The 17933-nt window shown below is 38.7% G+C and overlaps 1 protein-coding gene across 2 annotated transcripts in view; it reads right to left on the bottom strand.

Annotated features, from left to right (window-relative positions):
* traip (TRAF-interacting protein) overlaps positions 1-17933 on the bottom strand; it is an 82062-nt gene that overhangs the window by 15537 nt on the left and 48592 nt on the right. For both annotated transcript variants that reach the window (XM_063067701.1, XM_063067702.1), the window contains exons 11-13: positions 16872-16960; positions 3473-3628; positions 2123-2168 (exon numbers count right to left, since the gene is read on the bottom strand). In XM_063067701.1, coding sequence (XP_062923771.1) covers positions 2123-2168; positions 3473-3628; positions 16872-16960 — 291 coding nt within the window. The remainder of the gene's footprint in view (positions 1-2122; positions 2169-3472; positions 3629-16871; positions 16961-17933) is intronic.

Here is a 17933-nt window from a genome sequence, read left to right as displayed (position 1 = left end):
AAATGGGCCGGATTCAGTGGGAATCTTGAATGGCATGGTCCTGATAGGCCAAAGGGCCATTTCTGTGCAATGCACACTCAATGGTCACTTTATTAGGTACACTTGGACACCTGCTTGTTAATGCAAATATCTAAACCAGCTAAACATGTGGCAGCAACTCAATGCATAAAAACATGCAGACATGGTCAAGAGGTACAGTTGTTGCCCAGACCAAATATCAGAATGGGAAAGAAATGTGATTCAACTGACTTTGATCATGAAATAATTGTTGATGGTTTGAGCATCTCACAAACTGCTGGATTCCTGGGATTTTGCATGCACAAGAGTTCACAGAGAATGGTGCAAAAAGACCAAAAAGCTTCCAGTGAGCAGCAGTTCTGTGGGCTAAAGCACCTTGTTAATGAGAACTCAGGGGAGAATGACCAGATTGATTCAAGCTGACAGAAGGGAGACAGTAACTTGAATAATGACACATTACAACAGTGGTGTGCAGAAGAGCATCTCTGAATGCACAACACTTTGAAACTTGAAGCAGTTTTCTTGCTGGCGGTTTGATGTTTATTTTTAGAAGTTTGACTCTGGGGTTGTACACCTAATGGGTTCTTTTTTTTCTCACTTTTCTGCTTAGTAGGTTTTTTTTGTTATCACAATTTTTTTTTCAACCTTTAAGATAATGTTTTTTTTGAGACATTGTAAGTGTTGTGACTTCGATGTACTCATGTTGCTTTTCCTGTATATAACAATAAAAAGATTTGAAAAGAAACTTGAAGCAGATGGGCTACAGCAGCAGAGACCACATTGGGTTCCACTCATGTAGTCATTTTATTAAGTATACTCCTGTGCCTAATAAACTGGTCACTAAGTCTAACTTGACTTTTGAACATGCCCACTATATTATTAAACATGCAGGTAGTGTATAGCATGGGACAGGAAAGTGAAAATTGCCAGACTATACTGCTGCTTGATAAAACTTTAAAATGTACTTAAAAGTTATCCACTTACAGAATCTAGCATTGAAAGCCTGAACCTCATATGCATTGCTGCACTGAAATACATATCTGATTAAGCAAAATGACCAGAGTTCACAAGTGACCTAACATCCACTCAAAAGGGAGAAATAATCAGCATATTGGGTAGAATCCATTCCTCTCTTAAATTTAAAATCTAACAACTTGTAAAGAAAGCATGGAAATTTATGGAGAAAATGGGCAATTTCCAGTTTTTGACATGCTTAAAATATTGCTTAGCTTTTGGATGGCAGGATGGAGATACATCTCTACAAAAGGAAGTCTAAGGCACTCCTTCCCTCTGCTAGCCTGTAGGTCACCCTTGGACAAGGTGTATCACCAGCTTAGCTACCCCGATCAGGGTCATGTGAACCCATGGGTGCAGTTGGTGTACGATTATGAGATGGTCGTATGAGTAGTTGGTGCATATCACAAGTCTTGGTTATGCGACCACTGACACTGAAGAGTATTGATAATGGCTGGGGTCACCTGTCTTGTAAAGACACTGCCCTAAAGGTAATGGCAAATCACTTCTGCAGGTAAATTTGCCAAGGACAATCATGATCATGATCGCCTGCATCATATGACACGGCATTTAATAAACGAACGTATTGCTTAGAGTTTGGAGATAGCTGGGAATACTGTACAAACTGAGGGCAATTACAGGGCTAAGCAATGCAAAAATCAATCTCCATCCCTTGTTTGGGCTAAGATACAAGATAAAACAAAAGCTCAGATCAAACATTGGTGCAAAAAATCTGTCATAAAAATTTATTCTGGCTCAGTATATTTCCCAGACATTGACAGCTTATTGATAAATGGGACATAATGTTTATGGGTTTACTGAAAATCAACTACGATCAGTAAACAGACCACAGAAAAATGTGATATCACAGTATAATTAAAAATTAACACCAAAAGGAGTGTTATCATTGAATATTCTGAATTCCCTGATTAAACAGTCTTGCTATAATTCCATGTACATTTGGCCTAAACTGAAACTGCTGACTGGGTTACATGGGAATTATTTTGTTCATTTTTCAAATAATTTAGAGAATTCAATCTTTAATGCCAACATTAGTATGAGTAGCTACTGAAAGGTTGAAAGTACTCACCTTTGAGTTACTCAGAAGTTTAGAGGATCGATTTGGCGTGGATGACCTATAAATGAGGAGAAAAATAGGTTTGCAACAAATAAGGTTATTTTAATCTCACAAGTTCCAGTAAGAATTACTTGTCAGAAAACACTACATTCAGGTCAATGAACTGCCTGTAAAGTATTAAGGTGTTGCACAATGTTCAGTAGAAACTGATCCAAAAAATTCATCACTTGTATAGTTCTGTTATTTCTCGTACCAATAACACTGTGCTCATTCTCAGCATGATGAACAGAACTTGAACCACTTTAACAGCATGAAACAGCAGCCCCTCAAAGTTTACCAGTATTCTCTGAGTACAGAGAGATGGGTTAGAAGTGCAGTATCGCCAGTGTTAATGTTACAAATGGGAGGTAAATTAAAAGAGCACAGTAGGTATTTGATTCTGGATCATGGTTCACTGATGGATGTTGGGTAGTGACAGTCATATGAGAGGTTTACTGTAAATTGGAAACCATTACAAATTTCTTGCTGAACTCAGGTAATAAATCAGTATATAAATCAAGCAGGCAGAAAGATATTGTGCTAATGGTGTGACTCGTGATGAGATTTATAGGAGTACATAATCACAAAATCTCCACCATGGACAATCCCAAGCCTGGCTGAGAAAGGAGGAGGGTTGGACATGGGGGCAGCAACACCATCTCATAAAAACCCAGAGCTACTGAAACGCCAGCAGAAGTTCCAAAGACCTCATCCCTGGGAGAAGGAGGATCTTTGATGGGCTACACATTGAATGACTGAAAGACTGACCCAGGACAGAGGACTCTTTCTGCTGCTGTTAGCAGTATATACTCCAGTGGGGACAATGGACTAAATAAGAATGATCACAAAGGCTTATACTGACTTGCAAAATATATTCCAGATTGATCGTGTGGATAGTCAGAGGCTTTTTCCCAGGGCTGAAATGGCTGCCACAAGAGGCACAGGTTTAAGCTGCTTGGGAGTAGGTACAGAGGAGATGTCAGGGTATGTTTTTTTACGCAGAGAGTGGTGAGTGCATGGAATGGGCTGCTGGCAACGGTGGTGGAGGCGGATACGATAGGGTCTTTTAAGAGACTTTTGGATAGGTACATGGAGCTTAGAAAAATAGAGGGTTGTGGGTAACCCTAGTAATTTCTAAGGTAGGGACATATTCGGCACAACTTCGTGGGCCGAAGGGCCTGTATTGCGCTGTAGGTTTTCAATGTCTATGTTTCTAACCAAATGAAATTAATTAGAACTCCAGAAATAGCATAGAAAGAAATGTCAGTCTGTTGTTCATAAATATTCTGCAAGATCCAGCCTTTGATGAGCTTCTGCACTTACCCAGCTGTGTCTAATCTTATTTTCTTAGACGTGGTACTCAGAGATGTTGGAGGAATGCAGTCAGGTGTGTTGAAATCATACATCTGACAAAGGTCGATATCCTCCCCAGTGGCCGGCTTGTGCAGTTTAGGGAATTGTAAATCCACAGGAGCAGGGCTAGAAACACAACAATTATTTCTGTCTATAGTGAGAACAAACTATAGCATTGTATCAATGTGACCAAAGAGGGTCCAGAGAAAGTTCATGAGAATGATCCCAGGACTTAAAGGGTTAATATGTAAGAGCAATTGATGGCTCCAGACCTGTGTTTGCTGGAGTTTACAAGACCTACTGAAGGCCATTCAGTATTCAATAGGTTTTAGTTATATCCTGCCCACCCCCCCACCCTATTCTTATAAACTCCAGTGAGCACAGCTCTGGAGCCTTCATTCCTATAATGGGGGAGCCTCAGACCAGAGGGCACAGCCTTAGAATACAAGTTTGTCCCTTTAAAACAGAGATGAGTAAGAATTTCCTTAGCCTGACAGTGGAGAATCTGTGGAATTCATTGCCACAGACAGTTGTGGAGGCCAAGTAATTTGGTATATTTAAAGCGGAGATTGATAGGTTCTTGATTAGCAAGGGCATCAAAGGTTACTGGAAAAAGGCAGAAGAATGGGGTTGAGAAGGATAATAAATCAGTCATGATTAAATAGCGGAGCAGACTCGATGGACCAAATAGCCTAATTCTGTTCCTATGTCTTATGTCGAATAATCTACTTTGCTGATTAATCAAAATCAAATTCAAATAAATGCCATTTCATTTGCGTGGTAGGACTTTAAGGTAATCCAATTATTTAAATGCACATATTTCCAAATTCACACAAGAGGGAAAGGGCTAACATTTTGAGGTGGTGATTAAGGAGGCAATAGGTTGCAATAGTGTTGAAACAAGGATACTATGCAATTGCACTACAGGGGAAATCCATTTAGGTTGTCCTGTAGGTACAGACTCTTGCAAAGAGCTATCCAGTTTATCCCATTCTTCTCCTCACATGTTGTTCCAGATTTTCACTCCTGTTAAACCTTGCTACTGTAATGTTTTTTTTTGGTGCAAGTCTCAGAGTCAAGGAACTTTGATGTATCAAGTACACAGTATTTTCAAATTGCAGATACAAATCCAAGTGGTGAAATTGCTTCCATAGGAACAATGGTAAAAGGATAAGGGGAACAGTGGAAAAATATTGTGTTTGATAATAGTTACATGGACATCATTGCCAAGCCCAGGGAAAATGCCATGGTACTATACTGGTTAGTGAGACACTATTACAGCTTAGGACATCAGGGTTAAGTGGGTGGTGCTGCTCGAAGAGCTAGACGGGCCTGTTCTGTAATGTTTCTCAAAATAGAAATAAAAGGACATAAGATGTAACATCTTGAGAAATATCAGGAGTAAGCTATCTGGCCCCTCTGCCTGCTCTGCTATTCAATAAGATCATGGCTGTTCTTTCACCTACCCTCACTAACCCACTACACTCAGTGACCAAGACTCCTTAGCTGTTTCTCAAAATAGAAATAAAAGGACATAAGATGTAACATCTTGAGAAATATCAGGAGTAAGCTATCTGGCCCCTCTGCCTGCTCTGCTATTCAATAAGATCATGGCTGTTCTTTCACCTACCCTCACTAACCCACTACACTCAGTGACCAAGACTCCTTAGCCTTTCAATAGAAGATTCCATTACCACTTGAGTGAAGACATTTTTTTTCTATCTATGACCTGAAAGCCAACTTTTATTGTGAGACTGTGATTCCTGGTTTTAAATATCCTGACAAGGGGAAACATCAATTCCACACCTCACTGGTAATACACTTCAAGAAATTTGGATGTTTGAATAAAATTGCCTCTAACTCTTGTAAATCCATGAGAATGTAGGCCTTGTCTGCTTAATCTCTTTTCTTAATACAAACCTGCTATCCTAGAAATCAATCTGGCCAACTTTGATGCATTCCTTGCATGGCAAGTTATGCTTCCAAAGGTAGGGAGACCAGATCAACATAATATTCCAGATCTGGTTCCACAAAGGCCCTTTATAATTGGAGCAATATGTGTCTGATCTTGTACTCAAATTCTCTTGAAATAAAAACCAATACAGTGGATTCTGGTTAACCAAGGCATCCACTGGGATAACTCTTAAAGAACAAAAAAACTAATTGAGAAAATAACTGGGGGGGGGGGACTTCCGGTAGCGCTCATGGAGTGAAGTCGCGTTCTTGACTCGCTCCATTACCTCTGAGTTTTTTTTCTCTATGGTCAGCTATACTTTAATTAACCATTAAGGCATCAACTCTTACAATACTTTGAATTAAACTGAATTCTCCGACAACTGGATGGAACTTAGATCTGCTATGTCTAAGAACGGGAAAAACGGCAAGGATGGTAAACCTCCGGTTAAACCGAAAGGTATGGATTTCCCCCCGACTGAATCACCGGTGACTTTGAAAGCTATATCGGAGTTAATTCAGAGGGAAATTTCAACCTCTGTTAGGGAGATGATTCGTACGGAAATTGCAGACTCTGTTAAAGACCTGATTCATACGGAAATCTCAATTAATCTCCAGAAAATTGCCGATTCAATTGATAAGATGCAAACATCTATTGCGGAACATCAGTCGGCTATATCTGATCTTCAAAAATTCGCGCAACAAAGTGAGGTTAAGATGGGGAAAATCGAAGAAACAATTAATGTAATGAAGAAGAAACTTGACTTTCTGACTTTTAAAAACTCTGACTTGGAATCTAGAATGCGACGGCAGAATTTACGAATGATTGGGGTGCGTGAAGCTGTTGAATCTAATAACCCCATGAAGTATTTTTCTCAACTTTTAAAAGATGCATTCCCTACTGTATTTCCTGACCAACCACCGCTACTGGATCGTGTTCACAGAATCCCATCATACTCGTCTAGGTCAGATAGACCTAGGCATGTTATCTTACGTTTTCATTACTTTCAAGACAAGGAGAGACTGTTTCAATTCGCTCGATCTAAAGGTTTCATTGATTTTTCGGATTTTAAGTTCCGATTCGTGGAAGATTTCAGTAAACCAATCTGGGACCAACGGGTTCGCTACAGATCTGTGATGTCGGAATTCTATAAGATGGATTTAAGACCAGCGTTGCTGTACCCTGCACGTCTAAGGATTCGCATGTCAGATGGAGTCCTTCGTTTTTTTGATTCTCCATCGGATGTCCAGAGGTATCTGGATCAACTTTCACCTTCAACATCTTAATTGCTATTTTTTTTTAATTATCTCCGTTGATCGGAGGCTGTGAACTGGTTGGTTTTAACTTTTTCGTGCCCTATTTGGGCAGAAAAGTTTATTTTTGATTTCTTAATATGGTTGCTAAACTTTCTTTTCAACTGCGTCATTTCTTTCTTTTCCCAGGGGATTCTGGGTGGTTACTTCCTTTTTGTCATCTTACGTATTTCCTGTGTGGCCTTAAATTTTGTAGTTTTTTTAAATTTTATTTTGTTTTGCTTTTTATAATTACTTTATGTCAATAATCTTATTTTTTCTTGTTGTTGTGTTTATTCATGGGTTTGGGGTTTATTGTGGTTTTTTTTTAATATATATTTTCTGGCTTTTGTTCTGTTGTGTGTGTATTTTAATTGAGTTACCTTTTTTTTTTACTTTTTTACTGTTTTACAATTAGCTGATCTTTTTCATATTTATACCTTTTTTTTAGGAAGCGTATACCGGAAGTCATGGGGGTAGTTTTAGCGCTTGCTTCTTTCGGGCGGGTCTGCTTTAGATTTTGCCTTGGGGTCTTGGGGCGGGGTGGCGGGAGGGGCTTCACGTTTTAGTTTTTTTCTCTTTGGGCTATATACATTATTGAAGTACTGGTTGCGTCCTTTTTCCCGGTATCTTTCGTATGTTCTGTTTCCTCTCCGGGTTCGTGGGTCGAGCCTATCGTCAATCCTCCTTGTTGTGGGTTGACTTTAGGATTTATGGAGTCTATTATTAATTTTGTCTCCTGGAATACTAACGGTCTTAATCATCCTATTAAAAGGAAAAAAGTTTTTAAAGTGTTCCGGAGACTTAAAGCACAAATTTTATTTTTACAAGAGACCCATGTACGGAGGGGGGACAGACTACGATTTTTAAATTCTGGAAGGGACAACAATTTCATTCGAACTCCAATGCTAAGATTCGAGGCGTCTCTATTTTTATAGATTCTTCAGTTACTTTTATACAACAGGATATTATTTCTGATCCGAATGGTAGATTTTTATTGGTTAGTGGTTTACTATTTAATAAAAAAGTAGTTTTGGTTAATGTTTATGCTCCTAATATGGATGGTCCGGAATTTTATAAATCATTGTTTAATCAGTTTCCGAATTTGAACGAGTTTTCATTGATCTGGGGCGGAGATCTTAATACCTGTTTGTCTCCAGCTTTGGACCGTTCGGCTCCTTTACGGACCTTACCTAATAAATCTGCAAATTTGATTAATTTTTTCCTTTCTGATTCTGGGTCGACGGACATTTGGCGTTTTCTGCATCCTCAGGAAAAAGATTTTTCCTTCTTTTCACATGTTCATCATTCCTATTCAAGAATTGATTATTTTTTTATTGATTCTCGTCTTATTCCTTCAGTGATTAAATGTGATTATGATTCTATAACCATTTCGGATCATGCTCCACTTAAGCTTTCTATTAAAATTATGGCCAATATACCAAATAATAGACAATGGCGTTTTAATTCGCTATTGCTTCAGGACTCGGACTTTGTTAACTTTATGAATGAACAGATTGAGCTTTTTTTTACAATTAACCATACAGAGGATATTTCGGTTAACACTCTTTGGGACACTTTTAAAGCCTATATTCGGGGTCAGATTATTTCGTATTCTGCTGCTTTGAGGAAGAAACAGAAGCAGGAGGAGATGGCAATTGTGGACAAGATTAAAGAAATTGATAAGAAATATGTTATGGCTCCTTCTGAGGAGTTATACAAACAAAGAACTGAACTTCAAATGGAACACAGTTTATTACTCTCGTCCTCGATTGTAAACCAATTAAAGAAAACAAGAAGTGACTTTTATGTTCACAGTGACAAAATTGGCAAGCTGCTGGCTAATCAATTGAAATCTAATTATGTTAAATCTCAAATCAATCAGATTTATAACCAAAATGATCGATTGATACTGGATCATGTGGGGATTAATCAAACCTTTTGTGATTTTTATTCTTCTTTATATCAATCAGAGTCTCCTCGAGATTCTAAATATATGAATGATTTTTTAGATAAGTTAGACTTCCCTCAGATTTCACAGGATATGTCTTCTTTATTAGATACTTCTATTACAATGGATGAGATTAAGAATGTTATTTTTTCTATGAATCTGGGGAAAGCTCCTGGCCCGGATGGGTTTACCGTTGAATTTTATAAATGTTTTGCTTCTTTATTGATCCCTTGGCTCTGTAGGGTTTTTGAGGCTTCTCTGAAACTTGGTAAACTTCCTGAATCTTTTAATAGAGCATCAATTTCTCTAATACTAAAGAAGGATAAAGACCCTGCTCAATGTGCATCTTATAGACCAATATCTTTATTAAATGTTGATTCTAAAGTTTTTTCTAAGTTATTAGCAAATAGACTAGAAAAAGTACTTCCTTCTATTATTTCGGATGACCAAACGGGTTTTATTAAAGGTCGTTACTCTTTTTATAATATTCGTACATTGTTAAATATCGTTTATACTCCCTCACAAAATGTTCCTGAGTGTGTTATTTCTTTAGATGCCGAGAAAGCTTTTGATAGAGTAGAATGGCCTTATTTATTTAAGGTGCTTGAAATGTTTAATTTTAGCTTGAAATTTATATCCTGGATTAAACTGTTATATCATTTCCCTGTAGCCTCGGTTCGTACTAACTCTTTAAACTCACCTTTTTTTCCTCTCTTTCGAGGTACTCGACAAGGCTGTCCTCTTAGTCCCCTATTATTTGATATTGCATTAGAAACTCTTGCAATTGCTATTCGAGAATCTTCAAATATTACTGGGATAACTCGGGGATTAAAGTCCCATAAATTATCACTCTATGCTGATGATTTACTTTTATATATTTCTAATCCTGAGAAATCCATTCCTGCTGTTTTAGAGTTATTAGCACAATTTGGTTTTTTTTCAGGTTATAAATTAAATCTTAGTAAGAGTGAACTTTTTCCGATTAATAAACATCTTCCCTTATATTATAAATTCCCATTTAAATTGATTAATAATTATTTCTCATATCTTGGGATTAAAATTACTTGTAAATACAAAGATTTATTTAAGACTAACTTTTTACCATTAATAGACCATATTACTCAACTTTCATCTAAATGGTTTCCCTTATATTTAACTTTGATTGGTCGTATTAATGCAGTTAAGATGTTTTTTTTGCCAAAATTTTTATATGTGTTTCAGGCATTACCAATTTTTGTTCCAAAATCTTTCTTTGATAAAGTTGACTCTAAAATTTCTTCATTTATTTGGCAGAATAAGAATCCGAGACTGGGTAAAATACATTTACAGAAAGCTAAGAGAGATGGAGGTTTAGCATTACCTAACTTTAGATTCTATTATTGGGCTATTAATATTCGACATATGAAATTTTGGTTACTTGATCAGGACATACTATCTATTCCTAAATGGGTAGCATTGGAACTACAATCTGTTCAGGGTTATACACTTGGCTCTATTTTAGGCTCCTCTCTCCCTTTTGATTCGAAACGCCTTAAGCAGGTCTCTAACCCGATAGTTAAATATGCTTTGCGCATTTGGTTTCAATTCAGAAAATTTTTTGATCTTAATCAATTCGGGTTTGCGATTCCTATTTTAGGTAACATATTTTTTCCTCCCTCTTTTACGGATCGCGCTTTTCAAACTTGGAAGACTAAGGGTATTTTACGGTTTTTGGATTTATTTTTAGATGGTTCCCTTATGTCTTTTGAACAATTATCTAATAAATATAACTTATCAAGAATACATTTTTTTAGATATTTACAAGTTAGAAATTTCCTAAGTACTATACTTCCTTCCTTTCCAATGCTTCCTCCTACATATATTTTAGATTCGATAATTAACCTCAATCCATGTCAGAAAGGTGCATCGGCTATGATTTATAATATTATTATGAAACTTAGGAAAGCTCCATTTGATAAGATTAGGGTAGATTGGGAACAGGAATTGGGGCTTACCATTTCTGTGGATGATTGGGGGCAGATTTTACAATTAGTTAATACTTCCTCTATTTGTGCTAAACATTCCCTAATTCAATTTAAAGTGGTTCATAGAGCACATATGTCCAAAGATAAGTTAGCGCGTTTTTACTCGCATATTAATCCTTTCTGTGATAGATGTTCGGGGCAGATAGCCTCTTTAACTCATATGTTTTGGTCTTGCCCTACTTTGGAAACTTTTTGGAGAGATATTTTTAATATTATTTCTAAGGTATTAAATATAGATATCTCTCCTCACCCTATTACTGCTATCTTTGGACTACCTAAAATTTCTAGTAATCTTTCCCCTTCAGCCCGTAGAATGATTGCATTTCTTACTTTAATGGCGAAAAGATGTATTTTACAACATTGGAAAGAGCTTAATGCTCCAACTACCTTTTTTTGGTTTTCTCAGACGATTTTATGTTTGAATTTGGAGAAAATTAGAAGTAACCTTTATGATTCTTCATTTAAATTTGAACAGATTTGGGGACCTTTTATTCGATATTTTCATTTAATGTAATATTTACCCTTCTTGTTTTTTTTCACTGTTTTTAATGGAGGTCGGGATTGAGGACGTGATTTTAAGTTTAACTCTGTTTGGTTTCAAGTTAGCCCATTGCTTTGCTTTGCTTTTAGTTAGTTGCACGGTGGGTTTTTTTTTTGGGGTTTTTTTTCCTTTTTTTTCCATTGATATATATAAAATTTAGTATACTATTATGTTATCTTGGTTTCTTATGTTTAAATTACATTGTTTGTAGTTTTTTTTGGTATTGATACCTTTTGGAATTTTATTATACTTTAACATTGTATTAATGTTTATATGGCTTACCTTTTTGTATACTTATTCAATAAAAAGATTTAAAAAGAAAGAGAAAATAACTGGGATTTTAATCATTTATTTGAGACTCTACTGCATTTAAATGGGACAGGAGACTGTTTCCGAACAGTTTCTGAGTCAGTCGCATAAACTTGAATGCTCATTAGACACTACACCTTGCTTAGAGTGATCAGTTTTTAAATAGAGTCAGTTGTGTGTGTTTGTGTTCAATAAGCAGTGATATTTGTCACTGATAGTTGGTGAGAAATAAGCAGCAAGATAATTTAGAACTGTTCACTGCAGTTTCAAGCATTCAAACTTAGAGATACCAGAAATGGGTGGGAGTCAAAATGAAATTATTTCACTACTTCAACAAATTAGGAACTGTGAAGAATTTGAAGGTATCAACAATTGTCTTGAATGTTACTATGAAAATGAAGATTAGGAGATTGTAAGCATCAAAAGCACTAGGTGCCTGCACTGAATTTGTTCACTTACAGTCTATCAAAAGAACACAGCAGTATGTATGCAATAGATAAATTCCTACATTGAAAGTAGGCCTGTGAGCCAGCGGGAGAGTTTAAAAAGCGAACAGATTAACGGCGCGGGCAACGGAGTAGGAAGGCTTTGGCTCGAGAGGCTTTGGTGCGAGCAGAGGCTGAGGACGAGCTTGCTCCCAGTGAGGTAAGGCTGGGTCTGTGCAGGCGCGTGACCTCAGAGTGCGGAAAGCTTAAAAAGAACACCACCATATCCAGTGGGCAGCAGAGTGAGAGGGCTTTGGCTCAACGGGCTTAGGCGGAAGCGGGAAGAGGCTTCCTGCGACCGTTGAGTCTCATAGTAAAGGGGTAAGTTACAGGTTTATTTATTTGGTAATAACAGTAGCATTAGAGGTATGCATCTAGGATTAGTGTTGCGCTTGGAGTGCTAGATGTGGGGACCCTGGGAGACTTCCAGCCTCCCTGAGGATTACATCTGCACCAGGAGCATTGAGATGAGGCTCCTTAAGGACCGTGTTAGGGATCTGGAGCTGCAACTTGATGACCTTCAGCTAATTAGGGAAAGTGAGGATGCGATTGATAATACTTATAGGGAGATGGTGGACAACACCTCTGTGACAGTCCCCCTCAGAAATCGATATATCATTTTAGATATTGTTGGAGAGGTTGACCTGACAGAGGAAGATCACAGTGAACTCTGTCCAGTGCCGTGATCAAGAGAGCAAGGAGAAATGCAGTAGTTATAGGGGATTCCATAGTGAGGGGAACAGACAAGAGATTCTGCGAGCCAGACAAGGACAATGGTGTGTTGCCTCCCTGGTGCCAGGGTATGGGATGTCTCAGATCGGGTCCAGAGTATTCTGAGGAGAGGGTGAGCAGCCAGAAGTCTTGGTACATGTTGGTACCAATGACATAGACAGAAAAAAAGAGGAGGTCCTGAAGGAAGATTACTGGGAGCTAGGAAGAAAATTGAAAAGCTGGACCTCCAGGGTAATAATCTCAGGATTACTGCCTGAGCCACATGCTAATGAAGGTAAGAATAGCAGAATTAAGCAGATGAATGTGTGGCTAAGTAACTGGTGCAAGGGGCAGGACTTCAAATTCTTGGATCATTGGGATCTATTTTTGGGGAGGTATGACTTATACAAAAACAATGGGTTACACCTGAACTCAAAGGGTACTAATATCCTGGCGGGATTGTTTAATATAGCTGTTATGGAGGGTTTAAACTAAGTTGTAGGGGGAAGGAAACCAGGGTGTTAGGGTCAAGGAAGAGGAAAATAGAAATAAGTCAAAGATACTGTGCAGCAAAGATGGCAAGAAGGACAGGCAGGTGAATAGACAGGATAATTTTGCTGTGCGATAGAAATATAGCAAAATCGGTAACAGATACTGATCAAAATGCATGCAGCATTATAAATAAAGTGGATGACCTTGTTATTACAGCTACGGGTTAAAAGATATGACATTGTGGTCATCACCAAGTCACGGCTAAATGATGGATATGATTGGGAGCTGAATGTCCAAGGATACAGAGTGTATAGGAAAGATAGGAAGGTAGGTAAAGTGGGTGGCGTGGCCCTGAATGGTAAGCAATGATATCAAATTACTAAAAAGAAGGGACATAGGATCAGAAGAGGAAGAATCCTTATGGGTCGAGTTAAGGAATGGCAAGGGTAAAAAAACACAAATAGCAGTTATATACAGGCCTCCAAACAGCAACCAGGATGTGGACTACAAGTTACAGCTGGAAATAGAAAACGCTTGTTAGAAGGAAAATGTCAAGATAATTATGGGGGATTTTAATATGAAAGTGGATTGGGAAAGTCAGGAAGGCACTGGATCTCAGGAGAGGGAGTTTGTAGAATGCCTATGGGATGGCTTTTTGGAGCAACTTGTCCAGAAGCCCACCAGGAGACCGGCTGTTTTGGATTGGGTGCTGTGTAATGAACCTGAGGCGATTAAGGAGCTTGAGGTAATGGAACCCCTTGGAAGTAGTGATCATAATATGATTGAGTTCAGTTTCAAATTTGAAAAGGAGAAGCTGGTATCAGGTGCATCGACATGTCAGTGGAACAAAGGAAATTACAGAGGTATGAGAGAGGAACTGGCCCAAGTAGATTGGAAAAGTAAGCTAGATGGAGGGATGGTGGAGCAGAATTAGATGAAATTCCTACAAGAAATAAGTACAGGAAAAATATATTCCAAGAAAAAAGAAAATCATGAATGGAAAAATGGCACAAATGTGGATAACGAGAGAGGTTAAGGCTAAAATAAAAGCAAAAGAGACGGCATACAAGGAAGCAAAAATTAGTGGGAAAACTGAGGACTGGACAACTTTTATAAACTTACAGAAGGAAACTAAGAAATTCATTAGGAAAGGAAAAATGAATTATGAAAGGAAGTTGGCAATTAACCTAAAAAGGTTACTAAGAGTTTTTGTAAATATATGAAGAGTAAAAGAGTGACATGGGTAGATATGGGACCGATTGAAAATGATGCTGGAGAAATTATAATGGGTAACAAAGAGATGGCAGAGGAACTAAATGAGTATTTTGCATTATTCTTCACAGTGGAAGATGTTAGCACCATACCTGATAGCTAGAGGTCCTCAGGGAATAGAATTAGGTACAGTCAAGATTACTAGAGAAAAAGTGCTTGGGAAGCTAAATGGACTAAGAATAGATAAGTCTCCCGGGCCGGATGAGGTGCACTCACGGGTTCTGAAGGAGGTGGCTTTGGAGATTGTGGAGGCATTGGAAATGATCTTCCAGGAATCAACAGACTCTGGCATGGTTCCGGAGGACTGGAAGGTCACAAATGTAGTTCCGCTGTTTAAGAAAGGAGGGAGGCAGCAAAAAGAAAATTACAGACCTACTAGTCTGACATCGGTAGTTGGAAAGTTATTGGAGTCGATCCTCAAGGACGAGGTTATGAAATACCTCGACGTGCATGACAAAATAGGTCCAAGCCAGCATGGTTTCATGAAGGGAAGATCCTGCCTCACCAACCTATTGGAATTTTTTGAGGTAATCTCAAATAAGATTGACAAGGGAGAGGCTGTGGATGTTGTGTATTTGGATTTTCAAAAGGCCTTCGATAAGGTGCTGCATAAGAGGCTGCTTAATAAGATGAGAGCCCATGGAATTACAGGAAAGATATTGGAATGGGTGGAGCATGGGCTGATAGGCAGAAAGCAAAGGGTGGGAATAAAGAGATCCTATTCTGATTGGTTGCTGGTTACTAGTGGTGTTCCGCAGGGGTCGGTGTTGGGGCTGCTTCTTTTTACAATGTATATCAGTGATTTAGGTTATGGATTAAATGGTTTTGTGACTAATTTTGTGGATAACACCAAGATAGGTGGAGGAGCAGGAAGTGTTGAAGAAACGGAAAGGTTGCAGAGACTTGGTCAGTTTAGGAGAGTGGGCAAAGAAATGGCAGGTGAGATACAATGTTGAGGAATATATGGTTGTACATTTTGTAAGAAGAAATAATCGGGCAGATTGTTGTTTAGATGGGGAGAAAATTCAAAAATTGGAAGTGCAAAGGGACTTGGGGGTCCTCGTGAAGGATACCCTAAAGGTTAACCACCAGGTTGGATGGGCAGTAAGGAAAGCGAATGATATGTTGGCATTAATTTCAAGAGGAATAGTGTATAAGAGTAAGGAGGTGTTGATGAGGCTCTATGGGGCACTGGTGAGACCTCATTTGGAATACTGTGTGCAGTTTTGGGCCCCCTATCTTAGAAGGGATGTTCTGATGTTGGAGAGAGTTCAGAGAAGATTTATGAGGATGATTCCTGGAATGCAGGGGCTAACATATGAGGAGCATTTGTCAGCTCTTGGACTGTATTCATTAGAGTACAGAAGAATGAGAGGGGATCTCATAGAAACGTTTCGAATGTTGAAAGGGTTGGACAGAGTAGATGTGGAAAGACTGTTTCCCTTGGTGGATGAGTCCAGGACAAGAGGCCACAGTCTTAGAATTAGAGGGTACCCATTTAAAACAGAGATGAGGAGAAATTTTTTTAGCCAGAGGGTCATGGATTTATGGAATTTGTTGCCACATACAGCTGTGGAGGCCCGATCATTGAGGGAGTTTAAGGAGGAGATTGATAGGTATCTAATTAGTCAGGGTGTCAAGGGATATGGGGAAAAAGCCGGAAATTGGAACTAGATGGGAGAATAGCATAGCTCAGAGTAGAGTGGCGGAGCAGACTCAACGGGCCGAATGGCCTACTTCTACTCCTTTGTCTTGTGGTCTTGTGATAACCAATGGAACTAAAGCACAGTTTTATAGTATAGTAGTATTGCTAGTGCTCTAACTTGTTCTGTACTTCATTTAAATACATAATTTGTTACTCAGTTTGTCTTTTATATACCTCTTAAACAGATTTCATTGAGCTTTGACTAATTGTGGCAGCTGCTTAATTGGGCCAAAATGTATTGGTCCTGAGGTGTCTAAATTAATCAGAATCTATTATATATGGTTTCTCTTCCTAAATTCTTGCTGGACCTTATGTTAACTTTCAGTGATTTATATGAAAGGATAGTCAGGACTCACTGAACATTAGCACCACCCAGCAATAAAAGAAAAGCCTTTCTATTCATTTGCCAAAAGGGATGATGACCTCATCTAGTTTCACCTGCAATGTCATTCCATCTGCAATGTCCTTCTCTATTCAATTAACCTATAATCCCTTGAAGCCTTTCTGTATCCTCATAGCCCACTCTGCCACCTAGCTTTTTATCAACATTTGAAGAAAAATGAATTTTAAAACATTTATTCATACAGTCTCTAGAATATCTATGCCACAAGGTGGGAGACCTAGCTCACCCACCTCTCAAAGATTAGACGGCTGATTGCTTCATTGGTTCGATTTGGTGTACTCAGGGACTTCTGAAGGAATTCCACCTTCTTCTTCAAGTTCTGTAAAACCAATATTCAATGAACTGATAAGACGAGAATCGCAGATGTTAGAAGCAGAGATGATGACTGTTAAGGGCAAAGGCACACTATATTTCCCCATAAAATAGGAGACAGCTATTTGGTTAGCTCTCAAAGCAATGCTATCTAGCCATTTTTTTCACTTATCTCCATGTGATCTTAACACCGACTCCTTCAAGCTCATCAGCGGAAACAGCTTAATTTCTTCATTTTCCTCTCTTTTCCCTTTTCAGGGTGGGCGGGGTTATATTGGATACCCTGACCTGGAGTTACACTGATACTTCGGTTCTTTGTGGTGGTTGGACCTGCTCCAGGGGACTCACATCTGGCTGCTTTTCAAAATTCCAAGGATGCGGCCGAGAAGATGAGCATGCTTTTGGGATTCCAAGTCTTCGCTGACCCGTGGGGAGCTGATTCTGTGCTGATGCCGCCGAATGAAGCGCCATGGGAGAAAACAGAACATTAGGGTGATCTCCCTTTCCCTCTTCCTCATTGGTGGGAAAGAGTTTGCTGCTGATTCCCCAGAACTTGGGGGGAAGGAAAAAAAGCAACGCAACAGACTTTATCATCGCAAATCAGCAAGCTGTTTTATTATATCTCCCCTCTCGCTGTGAAAGGGGGACACCTCTCTTTCCCTTTATGAGGGAGAGAGAGCCTGTGGTATGTCCAATTGTCGGATGAATGATTAATTTTCATTGTAGTGTAGATCATTGTCTTTCTTGGGGGCCTTGCTTGCTTGGTGGGTGGAGGGTGCTGGTGCTTTTTTGTGGAAGTAAGTCGAGGTGGGGAGGGTTGTTGCTTTGCTGCTGCTTGTGTATGTGGGGGGAGAGTAAAGGGGGCTTTGGGGTTCTAACATTTTTACTGTCACTCATTTTTCAGGGCACTTTTCTGTTTTATGGATGTCTGTGAAGAACAAGAATTTCAGTATATATATTATATGCATTTCTCTGATATT

Source organism: Mobula hypostoma, chromosome 15 (genome assembly GCF_963921235.1).
Source record: "Mobula hypostoma chromosome 15, sMobHyp1.1, whole genome shotgun sequence".
NCBI classification, from domain to species: domain Eukaryota; kingdom Metazoa; phylum Chordata; class Chondrichthyes; order Myliobatiformes; family Myliobatidae; genus Mobula; species Mobula hypostoma.
This window is presented reverse-complemented; position numbering and strand designations above follow the sequence as displayed.